Below are 21,712 nucleotides of genomic sequence, written 5' to 3'. Positions count from 1 at the left end.
GCAGACCATCTAACTCGCCATTTGAATTCACACAATACTCACAGACCGCATATCTGCCCCAGTTGCGGAAAAGCCTATAGACGGCAGGATGTATTACGACGGCATCAAGCAAAATGTCAAGATCAAGATGGAGTTCGATCTCTGTATCGTGAAAAGGCGCAAAAACGTCGAGCATGTGATGAATGCGCGTCCAAGAAGCGTGCATGCGATGGCGGTCAACCTTGTATCAGCTGCAAAAATAGGGGTTATACATGCACTTATTCCTGGAAGACTGTCGGCGACGGGGCCATGACTCAAGCCAGCGTGCAATCATCGACGTGGAAGGCCCCTGATGAGGACCAGCTTTGGGACTATCTCGATCTCGACCTCGACGAGGACGCAATACCGTTCCTACCCTCCGCCTATTCTCTCTCTGCTTCGGACAGCAATCACTTAGGTTTTGAGCTGGGCTCCCCACCAACGATCCCTTATTCTCTTTCGTCTTCTCTCTCTGTCTATCTAGGGGTCCCCGATCAGGATCCAGTACAATCTTTTGAATTTCTGATCCGGTTTACCAGCCCCAAAGTCTATGGCATCGCAGCTAAATTCAATGGCACCACCAGAACACATGAGCCGAGGGGCCTCACCTTGGGTCCCAAGGACTACAGCCAGTACATTTGTCGCCAACTTCCCAACTCTATGCCCGGCGAATACTCTGAACTCTTTGCTTCAGGTCTTTCCCGTAGCCCCATGCCAGTCTTGGAAGAAGCTGGGCAAGCCAATTGGTCCTCATATAGTCGGGAGTTTTCCACCGTTTTGGCGGGCGGATACCCGGGAGACCAGAGCAACTTCAACGTGGTGGCGGCCTTCCACGGTTCCAATGCCCGTGATGGAATTCGAGGGGCCTTCTCAAGCACGCCAGACGCCTATACAGACCCTCTTGCCTTGAAAAGCCATGAGATACTGTTGGGAATTCAAGAAGTAGCCATGTCCCAGGCTGGTTGTCTCCGAGGAAATCGCCAGGGGTGGTCGCCAATTCTGGAGCAAACATGCATCCAATTCTTCCATCCTGCACGGTTGCGCCGATACTTGGATCACTTCTGGACTCACTGGTACCCCCACTGGGTGACTATTCACAAACCCTCCTTTAGTGCAATGGACGCCCCTCGATCTCTGGTGGCTGCCATGGCTCTAATTGGGGCATGCGCTTCGCCGGAGGAGAGTGATCGAGAAGATGCCCAGTTTTGGCGCAACTATGTTGAAGAAATGGTGTTCGTTGACATGTCGAGCACCCCCGATTTTGTCACGTCCGGTGTCACTCTCTCGACTGATGGGGTGAGGGCTCAGCTTCGATCTCTCCAGGCTGCTTTTGTGGTCTGCATGTATCAGATATGGGAAGGTCGCAACTTCGATGCGAAGAGAATCCGACACGAGAGGTATGGGACGGTCGTGACCATGGCGAGAGCGCTAATACCCTACGCAAAACACATAGGACTCGACAAGGTCACGCCCGAAAGCTTCCACTGGCAGCACTTTGCCTTGATTGAGCAGGTTATCCGGACCGTGATATATGTTTTCTTGGTCGACACCTACTTCGTCATCTTTCACAGCCTGCCTCCTCAAATGAGCATACAAGAGTTGAAAATGGATCTCGCCTCGCCCGAAGAGTGTTTCCAGGCTCCAGATGCCAGTAGCTGCTTTTACCATCTCCGGCCATGGGCTTCGCTCCCGCTCTGCCGAGACGGGTTCATCCTCTATGGAGCCATCAAGTGCCTTCGAAAAAGAGACATGGACGACAAAGTATTTCTCCACCTCGCGCGGGCTGGCCCCCTCAACCTCTGGGTGCTGTGTTCGGCATTGCACGTTCTCATTTTCAACATTGAACCCGCCTTTGGCCACAAGTCCCAGTTCCTGGCCCACGACAATGCACTGACCAATTGGCGGCGAGTCTGGAATCAGCACCTTGTCCAGAAGCCAGGCGAAACCTCAGTATCCGAAGTCGACGACCGAGACGCATGTCAGCTGTGGACTCGGCCCGGACTTATGAGATATGCCCCCGAATGGTGGCTGTTGGCTCGGCACATCCTGCAACGCATGAAGTCTTGTCAGGCTGATCTAGAAGCCTCCGAGGATTTGTCCGGTCCTGGCAGCTGGCGTTCAAATCTTGGGCCTTCAATCATCCAGCGCAGGGATACCTTCGACACCACGGAGGTCCACCGTTTCATCTGCCGGTGCCCAACGCTTGCGAGCAACGCTGAGGCGCGGAACCATGCCTGACCATGCCTGACCATTCAACCTGCGGACGTTTGTCATCCTGGCCACCAATATCTGAAGCGAGAAACAAGGTTAAGCCCATGGTTTGGACAGGGCCAATGATGGACTGTGTCGCAGATGGAATGAATTCCTGATTCCTAATTCCCCCACAAACTTGCCCCGAGGACCCCAGGCCCCCACAATCATCTCCGACCAGTGATATCAGCGAGATCTCAAAGCCTTCACCGGGTCAAGTCTGAACTATTGTTGTTGCACGTTCCGAGAGTCCGGGAAAGTGTTGAAGTTGAACACTTCTCAGAGTCTATATATGGACTGGCCGGATACCCTGTCTGACCTGTGCGACTCCCACACTTTTCCTCACAGTATCCGAACCCTTGTGAATAGCAAGCAACAACCGAAACATGAACGCAAGTCGACCCACAAATGGGCACGTGAATGGAGACCTCGCCGACCAAGCGCCTGCTCCCACCATGTCACCCAACACAGACATCGACGGACTCTATGGCCTGACTTCCAAATGGCCGGTTGCGTATGATCTCGCCGGGTCCAGCGTACCGTGCCGACTCGAAGGCGAGATCGGAGATCTGATCGTGTTTGGGGATATTCCCCAAGAGATCGACGGTACCTTCTATCGAGTCATGTGCGACCCATTTGTCCCGCCACATCCAGGCAATGTGCCCATTGACGGCGATGGCCACGTCTCGGCTTTTCGCTTCCATCAGGGCAGATGCGATTTCAAGATGCGCTACGTCGAGACCGAACGATACAAGCTGGAGAGAAAAGCGAACAAAGCCCTCTTTGGTCTCTACCGCAATCCTTTTACCCACCACCCCTGCGTGCGGGCGGCCGTGGACTCCACCGCAAACACCAATCTGGTCCACTGGGCTGGTCGGCTGTTGGCCCTCAAAGAAGTGGCACTGCCCTACGCCGTGGACCCGGACACCCTGGAGACACTCGAGTATGATCCGTTCAAGGGCCAGGTGAAGTCCAAGACCTTCACGGCGCACCCAAAGGTGGATCCGCTGACACACGAGCTGGTGGTGTTCGGCTACGAGGCCAAAGGTTTGGCGACCAAGGACGTCGTCACCTACGCCTTGGACCGGACCGGAAAGAAGACGAGCGAGCTGTGGGTCCAGGCTCCGTGGTGTGCCTTCATCCACGATTGTGCCATCACCCCGAATTGGATCGTGCTGTTCTTGTGGCCGTTTGAGGCCAATGTGACACGCATGAAGCAAGGCAAGCAGCATTGGGCCTGGGACTACGACCTTCCCGCGACCTTCATTGTCGTCCCGAGGCACGACGACAGCGGCGCCCGGTTCGGGTGGAAGAAAGGCGAGTACCGCACGTACAAATGGAAGAACTGCATGGCCATCCACACTGCGGCGGCGTGGGAGACGCCAGACGGCAACGTCTGCGTCGAGAGCTCGCGCGTGCACGACAATGCCTTCCCTTTCTTTCCCCCGGAAGATGGACGCATGCCGGACCCGCAGACCAAGGCCGACTTTGTACGCTGGGAGTTCGATCTCTCCCAACCCGACGGTGCGACGGTGCCGGACCCGCTGGTCGTCCTGGACCTGCCCTCGGAGTTTCCCCGCATCGACGAGAGATTCATGACCCAGCCGTACACGGTGGTGTTTTTGAACGTCTTCGTCCCCACGAACATGGACGGGTCGCGGAACATCTTCCACGGGCTCAACGGCCTGGCCATGCACAACAACAAGACCGGCCAGACCCGGTACTTCTACGCCGGCGAGGACTCGCTGTGCCAGGAGCCCATCTTCATCCCGCGCTCGCCCGACGCCCCCGAGGCCGACGGCTGGGTCATGTGCCTGGTGGAGAGGAGGGGCGCGGGACGCTGCGACGTGGTGATTCTGGACACGGCCGCCTTCGAGACGCCCATCGCCGTGGTCCAGCTCCCTTTCCACGTCAAGGCCCAGATCCACGGCAACTGGGTCGACGCTTCGGCCCTCGCGCCGCGGAAGAGTCTGGTCCGCGAGATCGCCCCTGTCCAGATCAGCGGCCAGGGTGCTCTGGAGCCGCTGATTTAACGATTCAAGATGGGACTGCGTTTGCATGGGGACTGAAAGAGAGAGGATGTATACAAAAAAAAAATCCTTTGGCCTATCCTGCGTTGAGTTGGTTATCAATGGGACAAGAATCCTTTGTCTTCTCCCAAGCGTCGAGTTTCATTGTCAATAGGATGCACACGTACATTCAGATAGGGCAAGCCAACTATTTTGCAACCAACCATCAGTGCCTACTGCGCCGCCTGTGTGGCGAAAGTCCTGATACCCTTGATTCTCTCTCTCCAAACAGGCATATATGATGTATATATATGGAGGAGAGTAGGAGAGTAGGAGAGTAGTCGTTTTCTACCCCTATTCTTTGAAGTAAGCTATACATAGATGGCCCTGACAAACAGATAGACAGAAAAGACGGAAAGAAAGTGAAGATGTTGTCCAGCACCGGCACCGACGACGAGAAACATCTCTCTCTCTCTCTCTCTCTCTCTCTCTCTCTCTCTCTCTCTCTCTCTCTCTCTCTCTCTCTCTCTCTCTCTCGGAGAACCATTTGTACGAAGGAGAGCGGGGACGAGAGCGAGAGCTCGAGATATGTACGGATATAGCACATGTAGATAGACAGGTAGAGAGATACATTAAGTTGTGAATGTTGCGCGAGCCTTGATTGATAAGTATCGCTTTCTTGGTATTCTTTGATATCTATCTGTATATCTGGCGTGGGGTGGGATTTAGATGAGTAGGTGTTGATACAAAATGTCTCGAGTCGGCACGACGGCCAAGCTGCGCCACGATGCCAGCAACGAAGCCGGCGGACACCAGGGGTCGTCTCGATGCGATGGCTTACAACCAAAGATGCCCTAGTGTTCGGGAGAAACTCCAACATTCGGAGGTCGCTCAGGGACGCGACAATTCTTCGGCATATACATAGATGTATCCTCCAAGAAATATGTTGTTGAGCTCATCGTGAAGTCCGCTCGTGTGACGATATCCCCCCCGCATAGTCACAAGACTGCGTGGCGTAGAGTCAACGAGGGCCAATCTTCTCCAGGCCGCCCATGTACCTCCTCAGGACTTGCGGGATAACCACGCAGCCCTGGTCTTCGCGCCAACCGTTCTCCAAGAGCGCGGCGAGGACTCTCGGGATTGCAATGGCCGTCCCGTTGACGGTGTGCGCAAACTTCTTCCTCGACCCGTCTCCCTCCAGGACCCTCGTGTCGAGTCTGCGGCTCTGGTAGTCGGTGCAGATGGACGCCGAAGTGACTTCGCCCCAGCCCTCGTCTTTCTTCCTCCTCGACGGAAACATGGCCTCGATGTCGATCTTGCGGTACGCGCTCGCACCCAGGTCTGACGTGGGCATCTCGAGGACTCGGCAGGGTATGCCGAGCGAAGACAGAATCTCCGTCTGTATCTCCACCATCTCGTTCAAAAGGCGCCCGGAATGCTCCACCCACGCCGATTCGTCCGTCAAGCCTCCACCGCTGCTGCTTGGTGGTGGGCAGTCGGTCCACGCGAACATTTCGACCTTTGTGAATTCGTGCACCCGGTACAGACCCTTGGTGTCGACCCCGCGAGCACCCGCCTCGGCGCGGAAACAGCGGCTGGACCCCACGAGCTTGAGAGGTAGGCGTGCCGCGGGAATCGCCTTGCCGGCATACATTCCTGCGAGGGGGATCTCGGCCGTTGCCGCGAGACTGCGGGTTGGTTTTCCGGCATCCTTTTCCGGCTGCGCTATCTGCCAGATCTGTTGTTCGTCGTTTTGGTCCCGGGGCTGGAATCCGCAGGCGGCGGCCATGTGGGAGTAGACCAGGGACGGCGGAGAGACAACGGACCAGCCGCGCCGCATGGCAACGGACAGGGCGTACTGGACCAGCGCGTGTTCCAACAGAGCCGCCTCGTTCAGCAAGAAGTAAAACCCCCACCCAGATGTCATGGATGACGACGAGAAATCAACGAGACCCAGCTTCTCGCCGATGATCGAGTGGTCGGCCGACGGGCCATACTGCGGAGGTTTGTCCGGGTCATAGTTGATGTAGGACCGCAACCGCGGTTCACCACCGGTGGGTGTGTCCGAATACGTCAAGTTGGGCAGGGACAGTGCAATATTGCGCGTCTCGAGCTCGAGTGCATCGTGCTCAGCTTGGAGAGCGTCGACTTCCGGCCTGACAGATTTCATCTGCGCCACGATACCCCCCTTGCTCTCTTTCGCCGCGTTGTTCAGTTGCCTCTGCAGCTCCTTCAACGTGTGACGGGACCCGGCCATGCGCTGGTCCAGGTCCCTCATCTTTCTGACGCTGTCCGCCACTCGGCGCGGGATGTCCTCGTGGCTGCCATAGTTTCGCACCCGGCAGTTTTGTTCGTAGAGCTCGACGTTGTCTCGGATCTGGGTGAGAGGAGGGAATTGTCGCGGCGCGGTCGCCGGGCGGAATTCTTGGTAGAGCGGTCTCGTGGTGCAGTATGCCCTTCTGCATCGGAGCAGGAACGCCTTCGCCTCGAGTGCTTTCCTCGACATGAAAGCTGCTGCAAAAGTGGGCGGTACACCAAGGTCTTTGTAACTGCGCCAATCCGACAACGCGGTTGGACGCGCTTCGAGAAGAAAAAAAAAGTTGCCAATTGAAATCGGCAGAATGTGGAGTGACCATGCCTGGTTGCTTGATCGGGAATAGTCGGGATATCATTACGTAAGGAGGTACAGCCTTGTGATGTACATACAACGGCCAAAACTCCACCTTGGAAGCTCACAACGTCCATTAACACTATCACCCACCGCCTTGGTAGACGCTCTCATATTTCTCGCTTGCTTTCAGAATGACAACAGCCGTGAGTAAAGTCATCTTAAAACATCAAAAGCTCGTCCGAGGCCAAGACTTCGTAAGACCACCACACGCTATTCCGCCCTTGGCTTGCTCATCACATCACCAGTTTGTGCCCAGCCTCCAGGAGATCAGCATATATCCTCAGAGACTCTCCAATCAAATTGACCATCTGCCACACGCTGCTCGACTGATACAGTTTCGCCCACAGCCTGACGACCATGCCACTCAACCGAGCCTTTTGCGCCAGAATGTGATCGCAGCTCATCTTGTATTCCGTCTCAGCCACCAGCTGGACGACGAATTCGAGCACCCTCTGTTCCGCGGGCGTCAGTGCAGGGTTCGGATCGAGCACCGTCACCGCTTCAAGCCACTTTGCGAGCAAGACTGCGCACTCCAACGAGCAGAGGGCGTGTTGATTCGACCAGAGGATCAGTTGTGTCTGGGCGACGTAGTTGATCCCAAGCTTCACAGGAATGCTTAACGCGTGTGCGCAATGGAGTGCCGCCCGGGTCATTTTGTCGCTTCGTTGGACTCTCGGGCTTTGGTGCAGTGAGTTGGCAACCATGGATGGGTCCCAGCTGCTGAGTGACCTCACAGGGCCCAAATCCATGTTGAGCCGGATGTACGCCAGCCGGAGGAGTGCTGTCGATGTAAAAGTCACGGGCCCGTGAGGACTCAAGGGATCCATGGACGATTCTTGATCGCGCTCCCAATACCTGGCCCATCGCTTCAGGGCCCGTTCAAAGACATTCATTTCTTCGTCTGCGAGGCCGCTTGAATCGTGGTGCACAATGGGTAGTCGAGCGTTGCGTGCAAGCCAGATCTGCTGAATGACGGCATGTATGAGAGCACAGCCGCCGAGAGCAGAGAAGCCTCGCGCAACGGCTTGGGCTGAGCCATTACGTTCACCTAGGTCCGAAAAGAGGCAGGAAAACTCGGTTTGAAAGTCTTGTCGAGTTGACCTCGATTCGGCACGAGCTTCTCGCCATTCCAGCTCGTTGCTTGCCTTCCATTCCTTCTCGGAGCAGGGCAATTCGAGCCGGAGGCCGCTTGCCAGTATCATGGGCGGTAAGTCGAACAGAATGGTATGGATATTGAAGAAGCAAAAGACCACGAGGTGGGTTCTTTTGATAGTCTCGAACCGAACCCACTCCCGCCAGTCCTCGGTTGGTTGTTCCCGGGCTCGCGTTATCTCATCGTCTTGAATAAGCGAGTGCAGCACACTGCGGATGGACAGTGCGTCGGTGACTGCGGGTTCGCGTCTGTACCAGGATGCGATGGCGATCAGAAGCAGCAAAGTCTGCACCATCTCAACCACACAGAATCTTTCGTCTCCGCTGCAGCTTGGGTCAGGAATCATTATGGGCGTATAGTGCAATCTTTGGTCCAATCCCATGTTTGCTTTTCGTCTCTGGCGTCGGCGGAGGCGCTCCAAGACGATGGCTCGTGCAACACGAAACAGCTCAATGCCCATCTCTGGCTCTCTGGTGTAGCGGGCTCCAAGAGCCGCAATGGCCAAGAGCAACTCAACATGGATGGCGTCCATTCGCAGAGTGGCAATGTGGAAAAAGGGATAATGAGCATGGAAGTTCTTGAAGTACCCACCTATCAATCGTGACAACGCATGGCGAGACGGGAGAACAAAGTCGCCATCTATACAACCAGAAAATGTCGCCAGCTCATCGATGATATGCTGTCGACAGTCGGCCGAGATGAATAAATCTCGACTATTGAGCCTCGTGGGCCCCTGTGGGTGGGGACCATTGGGCGGAGGCTTTTCCTCGGGAGCGAGGGATGGGAGCCGAGAGCCAAACCGAGAGATGGACGAGTCATTTGCACGGATATTGGAGAGTGACGTGGATGTGGCATGGATGGTTGTCGTTACTGTTGATTCATCGCGGGAGATGTTGCCGTCTCTAGGATCGTTGGTATTTTCGAAAACACCAGCCAAGGGTAAGTCTAGGTTGGAAAAGAAGACCGGCAACGGCTGATAGCTCGGAGAGAATGGGTGAGTGAAGTTGGGCACGCTGTCCATGAAAGTAGCAAAGTCTTGTGTATAGGCTGGCTCGAGCGCGTCGAAGCCGCCGTCCTGCAAGCCCAGATTCATCGTGTAATCCGGGACCGGTCCGGAAAATGACTCTTTGGACTGGCTTGGGCTCTCAACATTTGGATGGGTGAAGAAGCGCGCCGACAGGTGAACCTGATTGATATGTTCCTGTTCACCACTGGGATTGCTTGCTATGGAATGGGTCGTCGGTGGGACTGCACGGTGTTGGGAAGAAAGAACTGGGCCAGACCCAGCTTGGTACTCGGGCCAGTCCACCAGAGGCAATGGTGTTGGCAAGAGCGTTTCCGTGTTCGACGATACATTCTGCCCAGAGCGACTCTGTAGAGGGGACTCGTGCGACAAGCGTATATGGCGGGTCAGCAAATCTCTTGCTCGCAAAAGTCAGCCAGACGACAAATAAACGACGGATTAGCTTCGCTGGGTTGGAGCGGCATACTTTCGGGTAAAACTTTTCTGACAAACGGAGCAGCGAAACGGCTTCTCCTTGGTGTCTTGTGGCCCAAGTCAGTCAATACTTCCCAAACCGCCTTTGTTTCAATTTCCCTTACGCGATCTCTCGTGGCGTTGGAGATGCTCCAGGCGGGCAAATCCACGGCCACAGCGATGACACACGAATGTTTTCGCAGGGCGTGCAGGAGTGGCCAGATTTGTTGTCATGGTTCAGACCTTGCTCATCGCGCGGAGGAGAGATGGCACTGGCGGGCAGTGGGGAATTTGAGAATGAATTCGGGGAAGATGCTACATTCTTTAAGATGAGAGTTGGAAGATGAGGTTGAGGGTTTACAATTGTGGGGAGGCGTCCAAGTCAATGAGTCTAAACGCTAACGAGGCTGCTGGATCCCGGTAGCTGCGGCTGCTCCCTAGCGTAGAGCGGGCACCAATCAAATTGCTTATTCGTGGAGACTTAAACCTCCCCCAATTCGGAGAACATGACAATCCAACGACACGACAACTGCGTGGAAAGGGAATTGGCTGGCCAGGAATACGTTCCTGGTCCGAGGCTGGTCGTATCACCACCTCTTCTGGCCCTTTCTCTGCCCGTACGACGACAGCGGCCAGGTTTCGATAAGCAGCAAAACTTACCAGTCCCACAAGTCCACGCACCCTCCATGCAGCACCAATCGCCTCAGACACTTCCCCAAATTATTCCAGATCGGTCCGGCGTTCCAGCAGTCGAGATAGTCTTATGCAACATGCCCTCCCTACGAGACTCACGAGTCAAATGGCAGTCACACAGACTTGATCACACTCGCACCTCTCGAGACTAAGGCTACAACTACAAGTGGCACGCTCCTCCATACATATCCCGAGTCTCGCCGTGTTAGGCCGTGAAGCCAAACGGTGTATACAAACTATCGAAATCCCAACTCCAATGTAAGGATAAGAGTCTCTGAGGCTATCCTGTCAGACCACGATCTCGACGATGCGAGCACAAGTGTTAGAGGCCTTCAACACGCCTTACAAATTCAAAGATGTGCCTGTCCCTCCCGATCCCACTGGTCAAGACATCCTGGTCAAAGTCGGAGCGGCGTCGTACTGCCACACCGACGCCGTCTTCGCGTCTGGTGCCATGTGGCAAGACCTGCCCCGAATAGGATCGCACGAGTTTGCGGGCACAATCGTCGCCATGGGCCCGGACGTCTCGCCGAAATTGAATCTCGAGGTCGGAATGCCCGTGGGCGTTCCAGGTCGAGCCTTCCATCCTTGCGGATCGTGCTACGAGTGCCTCAACAACGACGGTGATCCGGAAAAGTACGGCGTGTGGTGCACCAAGGCTGGCAACCTGGGTCTCTCGGCTAACGGCGGGTTTCAAGAATATTGCATCGCGGATTCTCGCCAGATAGCGCCCATGCCGGAAGGCATGACCGCGGTCGATACCGCTCCGCTCATGTGCGCCGGTCTGACCATCTGGAATGCTCTCGAAAGGGCAGGCGTGAAAATGGAGGCCGGAGGCGGCAAAGGGCTGACGATTGCCATTTCCGGTGCTGGCGGCGGCCTTGGACATCTGGGCGTACAGTTCGCCGTCAAGCTCGGCTGCAAGGTCGTCGCTATCGAGGCGTCTGACCCGGCATTAGCTCTTCTGGAGGATGTGGTCAAGGACCTAGGGCCGTCAGGTGCCGACGTTACCATTCTCGATGCGCGGAAACAGTCTGCCGAGGACGCTCGCGTGTCGGTCTTTGGATCTCCCGAACCCGGCCTGGAAGGCGAGAAGGGCGTCGACGGGGTCCTGATCCTCCCCGAGTCTCAAAAGGCTTTTGAGTACGGGATGAAGCTGGTCAAAAACCATGGCGTCTGCGTGACTGTCAGTTTCCCCAAGGAGGGTTTTCACATGCAACCGCGGGACCTCGTCTTCCGCCACATCTCCATGGTCGGCGTCTTGGTCGGGCGGAATCGGCAGCTCAGAGCCATGCTAAACTTCGCGGCAAAGGAAGGGGTGAGGGCGCGAGTGACCACCTACAAGCTGGAGCAGCTCAACGACCTGGTAGACGACTACCATAAAGGCGCAAGTGGAAAGCTGGTCGTGGATATGTCAAAGTAAACGACGATCAACCTCTCGTGCCTCTGCAGCCTATTTACGGCTCGGTCGTCTGGGATGTACATCAGGGGATCACCTCTTCACAGCGCATGAATAGATACAGGCGCACATATTGCACATCAGCTTAATTGGAAAGTGCCTAGATTCGCGTGCCACTAGTATCTCCTGCATCAATGGCGACGCCGTTGGGACAAAGGCCACCTCGCTAATCGAGACAGGTATGAGTCCAGGGCTCGTAACACTAACCTCTCAATCTCGCGTCGACGCCCCTTTGACAACTCGCATCAATGAATGCCACTATAGTCTCGCGCCCATCATGGAGATCCAGCCGCCCAGTCGACGTAAAACATCCGAACACAGACCGGATCCATTCCAGAAATCACGGAACGTGGCACTTCCTTGCCCAGACTGTGCTCCAATTTGGGGCACCTGGGTCTTGTTCCGGATTGGGAGATGAGAAAGTGATCTGAGGTTGATATCTCGAGCTGGTCGGAGAAGGGCAGCCTATAGGGCGTTCGTTGACGGCAAGTCACCCAGCTCCAAATGCTCCTGTTATCGAACCAGACGTAGCACGGCCCTGGAGGCCTACTTCAGTTGAGCTTTGTCGGGATGTCCTTTCCCTCGAGCCACAACTCCAGATTCGATGCTGTATCCTCGTACCATCGGTTCATGACTCCCTCCTCGACGTAGCCCATGTGCGGGCTGAGTAGTACTTGGCTTCTGCCGTCCTTGCCCCAAGCAGTCGTACGCCACGGGCTGTCGAGCGGCAACGGTTCCACATGATAGACGTCCAAGGCTGCACCCTTGATCCTGCCGTGGTTCAAAGCATCGAGTAAAGCCGTCTCGTTGATGAGGGCGCCTCTCGAGGTGTTGACGAGGAGAGCAGAGGGCTTCAATAAGGCGAGCTCTCTCTCCCCTAGAAGATCTCGGCTTCGATCAGACAGAACGTAGTGGATGCTCAACACGTCCGCTTCCCTGAGGAGCTCTTCCTTGCTGCTCGCCACCTTGAACGTCCCTGATGGAAGACCAAATGACCTGGCCTTTTGCTCAGCAACCTCCTGCGTGAGACTACTGGACCATGCTAGAATCTTCATTCCAAACGCCCACACACCACTCGAGGCAACCCTCGCACCCAGGTTGCCAAATCCTAACAGACCTAGCGTTTTGCCCTTCAGCCCTGTAGCCGGAGAAATCTCCCAGAGACCAGACTTGACGGCGGCGTCGTCACGGGCAATGTTCCGAGCGATACCCAGGATGAGTGCCCAGCAGTGTTGCAAAGTAGAATCAATCGAGGTAGGGAAGCTCACGTCCCCAGACTTTCCAATTCCCTTTGCTCCAGCGACGATGACATTCTGCTCAGTACAGGCAGCCATGTCGATTGCCGAGTTCTTCATTCCGGTGGTCAGAAGCAATCTGAGGTTCGGAAGAGCCCGAATCACATCCCCCGGCAAGGGTGTTCGTTCGCGCATCGTCGAAATAACAGTGAACGGTCGAAGGCGCTCGATGAGGACATCCTTCTCCGCCTTTCCGCTCGGGTTGATAGTGTCAGAGAAAGTGGTGACTTCGACTTTGGGCTGTAGATGAGCGAATTTGGCTGCAGCAATGCCCTGGTAGTCATCCAGTATTGCTAAACGTGTCTTTGAAGTGGCCATTTCGATGCTATGTTGTCTCAATATGCCTGTCCGGGAGTTGGATAGAGCGAAGTGCTGAACGCCGAGCTCCAAAGCCTTTTACAACGTGTTTGCGGTCATTAAGATGCCAGCCAATTGGTCTCGCGGACCTGGAGACTTTGGACAGATGTCGATGCTGATGAGGCTCTCCACGGCTATCGTCGGAATATGCTTCTCCAAATCGGAGGCTGATCGATACTTGTTCAATGTAGAGTTGAGGTGACCGAGGTAAGGCCTGCTGTAGAACGAAGCCCGGAATGGGAAGAATGCATTCCCACCCCAACTTGGGGACTCGCGGATCCCAGGATCGTACGGAGATAAGTCGCATCGAAGCAGCATTTGTAAGTGACACGGCAGACGCAGTAGACGATTAAAACCCCTCGATATTTATCCACGGACTCTCGATTTCATCCCAGGGTGGATTTTCCCAATTGAACCTCACAGAAGAAGAGAGAGACGCTCCAAGGTTATCACCTTTGTCAATTCACTATGCATCCGGCCATCGGATTCTTCTTTGTTGCCTCTGTACTCGCGCTGCTCGTTAGATGGGCCAATAGAACCGATATCCCAAAGATCAAAAACCTACCCGAACTTCCTGGGGTGCCGATTTTTGGGAGTCTGATCCTCTTGGGCAAGTATCATGCCAGGAACTGCGCTCGGCTGGCCAAGACGTATGGCGATGTCTTCCAGGTTCGCCTGGGCAACCGCGTAAGTGAAGGTCCCCAAGTACCAGATCACAAGTCACTAGGTCGATCGTATTGACTCTCCTTGCGGTCCAGAGATTCATTTATGCAAACTCGTTCGAATCGGTGAAGGAACTATGGATCAGAAATCAGTCAGCACTCATCTCTCGGCCAAAGTTTTGGACATTCCACGACGTGGTCTCGCAAACCCAGGGAGTGTATACCCTGGGGACCTCGCCATGGTCTGAGTCCCTCAAGAGAGCCCGCAAAGCGGCGGCCACGGCCCTGAACAGACAGGCGGTGCAGACATACCTCCCATTCATCGACCTTGAGTCCACCACCAGCATCAACGAACTGGTCCAGAACATCAAATTTGGGTACGACATCGACCCCAACGGCTATTTCCAACGCTTCTCTTTGAACATCAGCCTGACCCTGAACTACGGTATTCGTATCCAGGGCACTGTCAAAGACAGCACTCTTAATGAAGTGGTTGCCGTTGAGCGAGAGCTGGGAAACATCCGCGGTATTGCGCATAACTGGCAAGATTATGTCCCGTTGCTCCGAATCTTACCCGGGTACAAGTCGAATGCCGTCAAGTATCGGGCCCGACGAGACGAATACATCCTTAGTTTCTTTAATCAGTTGAAAGAACGAATCGCGAACGGCACCGACCACCCCTGCATTGCTGGCAACGTCCTGAAAGATCCAGAGGCTAAATTGGCGGATAGTAAGCTATCAGATGGTGCCATCTGCCGACGGTTGATTGCTGACTGAACGCTTGCTTAGATGAACTCAAATCCATCTGTTTGACCATGGTCGCTGCTGGCCTCGACACATTGCCAGGGAATACCAACATGACGATCGCTTACCTTTCGTCACCGCACGGCCAGGACATCCAAGCACGAATGTACGATGAAATCATCAAATCGTACCCTGGAAAAGACCCATGGCATGAATGCTTATACGAAGAGACGTCCGAGTACGTCATTTCCTTTGTGAAGGTGAGTGCAGGGACTTCAAGAGTGACCTCTGCCACCACCAACTCGAAGACTGACCATGTCGTAGGAGGTGCTTCGCTTCTGGTCCACCCTCAACTTGTCATTCTATCGCCAAAGTGTCAGCGACATCACTTACAAAGGTGCTGTTATCCCTGCCGGGACACCTTTCTTGATGGTATGAGATGTCACCTCCCAGACCTCCCAGGGCCGTTAGCCGACGGTCGTGCTAACAATCCATGGGTAGAATATGTGGGCCGCGAATCATGATCCTGCGCACTTCAAGTCTCCCATGGAATTCATCCCGGATCGCTTCATGGGGCAATCAGGCGCCGGAGAGGGCACACAGCACTTTGGGTACGGCGCCGGTACCCGGATGTGTGCCGGAGCACATTTGGCAAATCGAGAGCTGTACATCATCTTCACACGCCTAGTCCTGGCCTTCCGCATCCATGAGGCCACCGATCCAAAGGACAGGCCGATTCTGGACACGATTGAGTGTAACTCGGTGCCGACAAGTATGGTCACTCAGCCCAAACCCTTCAAGGTGAGATTCATCCCTCGAGACCAGAAACAGCTTGAGACGTGGATCGGTCAGAGCGTCGAGAACACCTCACACCTGTGAAAGTGCGGAGTTTTCTTCCAGTTGTAAACGAGAATTGTCGGACTTGGAGATGCTGGCTGAGAGTGATTGAAACAGCCCTCATATATTGTCTGACCACGGGGCTATGTTTCAAGAAAGCATCGTGTTGACGTTTGCCTGGTGAGCTGCACGACTTGAGCGTTGACTGCCAAACCTGTTTGACGCCGGCCTGGTACGTCGAGGGATCTGGAACCCCTGGATAAATTTCCGAAATCTAATCAAAATTGAAATGTCGCATCTAAATTATTTTGACCGTACTGTTTGACATTCTTTTTCCAAGACTGTGAATGACTTGGAAAAGTGAAGTATTTCACTTGTAACAGGTAACGATTGACTACTTTGCCAAGGGAACCTCTTGCTGCTAGTCATATATTTCATTAGCCAAATATAGTTTTGATTTGGCTCACGAATCGCACACAGAAAATGCGATTCTTCTACACCTGCTTAGCATGGTGGCGTGGCCTAATGGTAAGGCGTTGCTTTCCGGTTACATTCTTGTATCAATCAGGAGCGTGGCAAAGACTGTGGGTTCGAGTCCCATCGCCATCGAGGAGTTCATTTTTTGCTTTGGCTGTCGGGTAATCACGTGATCACTTCTCCACTACTATGGCTTGTTGTCTCCAGCTCCTGGTCTAGGTATCGCGTCTAACCTTCTATGTGACACTATGGAGTACGAGGTTACAAGTACTGAACGAGGTATTGACTGCAAGACCTCAGCCTCAATGCCCATCATTTGAGAACAACCAGGCAAACGACCGTTGCAATGCCAAAACTCCTGCGAGCCTTCAGCAAGCGCCTTCACAAGTCATTGGCTCACCATGTTCCTCGCCGAACGATATCAATCACTTGTGGAGGAAAGCATCCCACACTGATCCCCATGTTAATTCTTGCTGACATGAACACCCCAGGTGACACTATCTGTACAAGCGAGCTTTTCAACTATTCCAATGGACGTTTCCTGATGAACGAACAACATGAGTTGTCAAGAAGACATGTCAAATTCGACCTTGAGCGGCTCTGCGCCTTAGATTCCTCCCTCCCCTCAATCATGTCTCCCGTATCCAGCATAGACAAGCACGAGGGCGGCTTCAACAAGGCGTTGAAACTAGCCATGGAGAACGGCAAAGAAGTGGTTGTCAAGATCCCGTTCCCAGCCATGGTGCCCGTGGGATATAGCATCTTTACCTTGGTCCAAGGGGACCACACTTTGGATCTCCCGATTCGCATCTGCACCATTTTGAAGCTGCCATGAAGGTGATCCCTATTTTGGCCAAGACTCCCCTTCTGCGAGGCCATGCCAGGCCGACTCTGTGGCACACAAATCTGCACATGGGCAACCATCTTCGTCTCCGACGACGACCCTACCCAAGATCGTCGGTGTCATCGACTGGCAGTTCACCTCGATCTCACCGGCATTCACCCAGGTGCGGTGGCCGCACTTTCTCGAGCCGCCGGAAGACCACCAGACCGGGGCGATCAAGCCGGAACTCCCGGCCGATTTCGAGATCATGGACCCAGACGAACAGGCCTATGCGCTCTCACAACGGGACCAAACCCTGCAGGCGAAATGCTACGAAGTTGCCCTCGCTCAGCGTGACCGCGAAGCATACTTGGCTCTCATAAAAGTCCCTGACACTGTGCGCCGCTTATTCACCCTGTGCGATCGGACGTTCAAGAACGGCGTGGTGCCGTTGAGGGACTGTCTGATCCAGCTGTCCAGCAATTGGCACAGGATCGGACTCAGCGGGAGCTGTCCGATTACGGTATCGAGCGAGGAGATGACTGCCCACGAAACACAACTCGGTGAGTATCGAGACTGGGTTCAACTGCGGAAATACACCCAAGAGATTCTATGCTCGGATGAAGAGGGCTGGGTGTCCCCAGAGTTGGACTCTGAGAAAGTACGGGCACAAGAGAGGGAGCTCTTTGGGATTTACCTCCGCAGACAGGCACCGGACACGTTAGGAAAAGATGCGAAGGTGTTTTGGTTCTACCCCCCCGTGTAGCTAGGACTGTTGAGGTAATGTGTCGACATAACCGAATATACAGACTGACGGCGTGTGGAAAAGTTTGATACCACGAACATAGACCAAAGACTGTAATAACTACCCCTTGTGGCACTGATTAATTGCACACTAAGGAAGGGACTCTCTGGCCACCAAATATCATACTCATTTCAACACCACCTAGCCTCATCACCATCCGGTGTACAGCTACGTAGCACTGTCAGACAATACCTTGACAAATACCCGCCTGTATCCAGCCAAATATCAGTACTTTAACAGGTTCCTCTTCTCTCCAAATTTACAGCCGCATCTCTTCCTTTGCTCATCCGACCCTGCTGCGTAGTAGCGACTTAGCGTCGACCATAACCACCTCGGCCATACCCGCCGTTGCCTCCATAGTTTCCACTTCGGTTGTCCCTCGCTGGCGGTCCCCGATTTTGGCCTTGATAATAACCGTCACTGAAAGATCTTCCACCATTCTGTTGATATTGTCCGTTACCGCCGGGGTACTGGTTGGAGCCTTGTCCGCCGTAGTTTTGGTTCTGCCCTTGTTGGCCATAATAGCCTTGATCCTGACCACCATAACCCTGATATCCTCCATAACCATTTGCCGGTGGCGGATTTCGGTTGTAACCTCCTGGACCACCGTAGCCCGGTGGGGGAGGGGGAGGCAAGCCCGGAGGCCATTGACTCGGTGGTGGTATACCAGGAGGGCCTGCGTCAATGGGAGGTCGGTCGGCAGCGTAGTTGATACGTCCTCCGCGATTCTGCGTATCAAAACGGTCACGTCGAGTGTTGTCATATAGTGGCGCACCGCCAAAGTCTCTACCCGATACCCTAGCCTTCGATCGCACCATGGCCAGGTCGCTCTTGTCAAGAACAGGAGGAGGCAAGACAACCCCTGGGAACAGCATGGACTTGTGAACGTGGGTAGGAGGTGGCATCGTGAAAAATACATTCAGCGAGCGATCATCGTCAACGTCAGGCTCCAGCCTGATGTCGTCTTGCGGCCCAACAAGGTCCATATGAGGCAGGAAATCTTCGTTCTTGATCACCTCACCAGCCAGCTGATTCTTTTGCATTGACAGCTTCACGGTGTTTGGACCGCCTTTGGCTTTCTTCGAGTAAAATTTCATCGCCAAGGTGTCGTACAAAGGATTCTGATCAGATATTATCAGAGCATCATGGCCGCGCTCGTTTCTGGCGTGCTCGTCATCCGTCAACAAGTGGTACTTTGTGGCCATGGCCGAAAGGAGTCGTTTCTCGTCAATGAACGGTAGCAACACAACGGCTTTCCAGGATTGCTTCGCACCATTGAGATCGAGGTCGAACTCCTCTGGGTAAAAATCGACAATGTCGGATTCGGGATCGGTCATGAGCGGATGGAAAGCGGTCGGGATGGCATGATTGGAAGATGCTGGTAGCACGCCCATCAACTGCTCATATGGTTTGAACGGCGTTCCTTTATCGAACTTGACTGTCTTTTTATCAATATCGACAAAGTCTGCAGCGAACGGAGCGTAGTGATAAGGATAGTACCACGTCCAAGACGGGCATCCTTGGAAATAGTAGAGAAGCACCCAACATAGCCCTTCGACGTAGGCTTCAGCCACCTTGTGGCGGAAGCTGATGTCCTTGGGATCCACATGGAACTTCTGCTCGTAGTAGCGGTCGGCATATCCCTCCTCCCACAAGCGGACTGTATCTGGTGGAGGGTTGTTGGGATCTCCGTTGTCGAAAGTCTTTTTCTCAACAGGCGTATTTCTTCCAGGAGTGCCAGCACTATCTGACTCTTCATCCATCGTGGCCGCTTTCAGCTTGTCTACTGCCGATGCAGGGGTCCCTTCATTTTCCACGTCTTCTTCCAATGCTCCGGCCTTTCGTTTGCCCAGGATTGACGAAGGACTTCCGGCTGAGGAATTGGGGGTGCCATTGATGCCGTTAGCACCATTCTTAGTAGGTGTCTCAGCCGCCTTTCGTGCGAGCATCTGCTCTTTCAGCACCGCTGCTGCGCTTTTGTTTGACGCCAGGCTTTTGTCGACAGCAGCTCTGTTCACAATAGAATTGTAGTCCAGAACCGGAAAGTTAGAAGCCTCGAACGTCTCAACAGGTCCAGTCGGTACCCGAGCATCCGCCCTGCCACCTTTGCTGTAATCAGGGGAGCTACGTCGTCTCTTTGCAGCGCGAGCCTCTCGAGCTTCATTGGCTTGGTTGCGGCGCTGTTCATTTCGAGCTCGCCTGTCTTCCACTTCTTTCCTGCGTTTGAAGATAGCGTCCTCTTGCTTCGCCAAACCCTGTAGAATAATTTGGGCTCGTGCAAGATCAACTCGTCCATCGCAAGTCAAGTAACCACCCATAAGGGGAATATTGTCTCTCCAGATGGCAATAAGCTTATCGATGCCGTCTTCTCTGATTTCAAGACTAGGAAGATGAGGCAAGAAGTCATTGCCGACGAAGAAACACATAAACACCCAATCGTCAAGGGCACGCTCAAGATCGAAACGGAACGTCTGGCCAGGAACAAACATCTCTGCACCGAGATACTCACGTAGGATGGGCACATTTAGCCAGACAAATGGCTTCAGCTCTTCTGTAGTGCCCTTTTCATCGAACTGGCCTGATTTTATCTTGGCTTCGCCTCTGCAGTTCTCGGCATAATGACCTTGTTGACCGCAGATCCTGCAGGTCTTGGCTTTGGCATCTCTGAGTTCAACGTCTTCTCGAAGGACGCGAAAGTGAGGCTCATGGGTGGCGATTCCAAGCATGATCAAGTCTGCGTCAAGTCCATACATGACGTGTCTTGTGTTTGGGTCATAGGCAGGATCCGAGCGTTGGGAACGAATGAACTGCATAATCTTGTGCTCACCTTCTCCGGGCACACTGGCGTCTGAGATAATGACCTTCAGTTGAGCCCAGGCAGGATCCGTGTTCAGTTTCCACTGGACCCAATATCGAATAGATTGAGCAAGAATGAACATGAAAGGCGTGCCAGGTGTGATGACATTACTATCCCATGTTTTCTTGATTACGTCGTCCACTGTTTCTTCGTCTTCGTCATCATCTCCATCACGCTGCTGTTGGCGAAGGAGGGTTTGAAACTCTGCCTTCTTTTCGTCCGCCTCTTTCGCATCTCTTGCCGACCGGAAACGACGAGCTCGTTGCTGGTTCATCTTGGCTCGAGGAGCAACCCCATCTGTTCTACGTCAGATTCACAGTGTTTCATGACCACAGGGGATGGGAGGCACATCAAGGGAGGGAGAAGCTTACCAATTGCGATCATCAACAGTCTCCGCGGTCGCACCATATTTACGACACGATCTGTGTACTTGAAAATTTCCAGCATCATCTCGCTCTCATTTGCTGGAGGAGGTTTGTTCTCAGGGTGCGAACAGGGGTGGACGATGCCGTTGAAATCAAGATAGAGGTTGTGCATTTCTTCTCCATTCGGGTTGGGCTTGGTGGTGTCCACGGGGTATTGCACGCCATCAATCTCGTAAGGTTGTTCCTCGATCACGGGAGAGATAATCTTGGGATACTTTTTGGTAAGCCATCGAAAGAGAGCCGGGACACCCATCGTGACTTGACAACACTGCGGGAAAATTCAAGAGAAAGGAAGGGATCAACTCGGAAGTTGAGTCGTTGCCTGTGGAAAATTTGGTGAGGAATCACACTCCTAATTGTCACAAGCAACACAATGGAAGAATGCTATTGCTCTGCGCACAGAAGAGATCTCAAGGACTGTGTGCGATCCGAGTCACCATGAAGGAAACATACCGGACTCGAGATTGCGAAGCGTCTGTTGCAGAGAGATGAGATGGTAATGAATGCCGGAAACGAAACTGCGCCTTCAAGCCTGAACAAGTCTGCATCTGGACCCTGCGCCGCGTCCAAATCTGGTTGGCGTGGGCTTGGCAGATTTGTTCACAACGGCGGAGTATAGGGTTGTAGAGCAGCTTTGACAACACATCTACGGTGGGCCACAAATGACATATTATCACATCTACCAGTCATGACAGTGAGT

General features: G+C 53.9%; 8 protein-coding genes and 1 non-coding gene across 9 annotated transcripts; 6 read left to right on the top strand and 3 right to left on the bottom strand.

The window, feature by feature from the left end:
* Positions 1-288: 288 nt before the first annotated feature.
* Positions 289-2,256, top strand: Z517_03401 (uncharacterized protein; the record flags this gene model as incomplete). The annotated part of the gene is made up of 1 exon (XM_013432507.1): positions 289-2,256. One exon carries the CDS (start codon positions 289-291, stop codon positions 2,254-2,256), a length of 1,968 nt encoding a protein of 655 aa, XP_013287961.1.
* A 398-nt stretch (positions 2,257-2,654) lies between these two features.
* Z517_03400 (uncharacterized protein) lies at positions 2,655-4,301 on the top strand (the record flags this gene model as incomplete). Its single annotated transcript, XM_013432506.1, has 1 exon — positions 2,655-4,301. One exon carries the CDS (start codon positions 2,655-2,657, stop codon positions 4,299-4,301), a length of 1,647 nt encoding a protein of 548 aa, XP_013287960.1.
* A 997-nt stretch (positions 4,302-5,298) lies between these two features.
* Z517_03399 (serine-tRNA ligase) lies at positions 5,299-9,812 on the bottom strand (the record flags this gene model as incomplete). The annotated part of the gene is made up of 4 exons (XM_013432505.1): positions 5,299-6,826; positions 7,186-9,287; positions 9,385-9,608; positions 9,704-9,812. 4 exons carry the CDS (start codon positions 9,810-9,812, stop codon positions 5,299-5,301), a joined length of 3,963 nt encoding a protein of 1,320 aa, XP_013287959.1.
* A 766-nt stretch (positions 9,813-10,578) lies between these two features.
* On the top strand, positions 10,579-11,694 carry Z517_03398 (uncharacterized protein; the record flags this gene model as incomplete). Its single annotated transcript, XM_013432504.1, has 1 exon — positions 10,579-11,694. The coding sequence occupies one exon, from the start codon at positions 10,579-10,581 to the stop codon at positions 11,692-11,694; it is 1,116 nt and encodes a 371-aa protein (XP_013287958.1).
* Positions 11,695-12,281: 587 nt separating this feature from the next.
* Positions 12,282-13,343, bottom strand: Z517_03397 (uncharacterized protein; the record flags this gene model as incomplete). Its single annotated transcript, XM_013432503.1, has 1 exon — positions 12,282-13,343. One exon carries the CDS (start codon positions 13,341-13,343, stop codon positions 12,282-12,284), a length of 1,062 nt encoding a protein of 353 aa, XP_013287957.1.
* A 507-nt stretch (positions 13,344-13,850) lies between these two features.
* Positions 13,851-15,667, top strand: Z517_03396 (uncharacterized protein; the record flags this gene model as incomplete). Its single annotated transcript, XM_013432502.1, has 5 exons — positions 13,851-14,069; positions 14,141-14,774; positions 14,834-15,048; positions 15,113-15,220; positions 15,290-15,667. 5 exons carry the CDS (start codon positions 13,851-13,853, stop codon positions 15,665-15,667), a joined length of 1,554 nt encoding a protein of 517 aa, XP_013287956.1.
* Positions 15,668-16,136: 469 nt separating this feature from the next.
* Z517_03395 lies at positions 16,137-16,234 on the top strand. The gene has a single exon. It is a non-coding gene; the product is annotated as a tRNA-Arg (tRNA).
* Positions 16,235-16,733: 499 nt separating this feature from the next.
* Z517_03394 (uncharacterized protein) lies at positions 16,734-17,691 on the top strand (the record flags this gene model as incomplete). The annotated part of the gene is made up of 2 exons (XM_013432501.1): positions 16,734-16,874; positions 16,987-17,691. The coding sequence occupies 2 exons, from the start codon at positions 16,734-16,736 to the stop codon at positions 17,689-17,691; spliced, it is 846 nt and encodes a 281-aa protein (XP_013287955.1).
* A 350-nt stretch (positions 17,692-18,041) lies between these two features.
* On the bottom strand, positions 18,042-21,265 carry Z517_03393 (uncharacterized protein; the record flags this gene model as incomplete). The annotated part of the gene is made up of 2 exons (XM_013432500.1): positions 18,042-20,884; positions 20,959-21,265. The coding sequence occupies 2 exons, from the start codon at positions 21,263-21,265 to the stop codon at positions 18,042-18,044; spliced, it is 3,150 nt and encodes a 1,049-aa protein (XP_013287954.1).
* Between the last annotated feature and the right edge of the window lie 447 nt (positions 21,266-21,712).

Source organism: Fonsecaea pedrosoi (genome assembly GCF_000835455.1).
Source record: "Fonsecaea pedrosoi CBS 271.37 unplaced genomic scaffold supercont1.2, whole genome shotgun sequence".
Classification (NCBI taxonomy): domain Eukaryota; kingdom Fungi; phylum Ascomycota; class Eurotiomycetes; order Chaetothyriales; family Herpotrichiellaceae; genus Fonsecaea; species Fonsecaea pedrosoi.
Note: the sequence above shows the minus strand (reverse complement) of the source record. Positions and strands in the feature narration are given on the sequence as shown.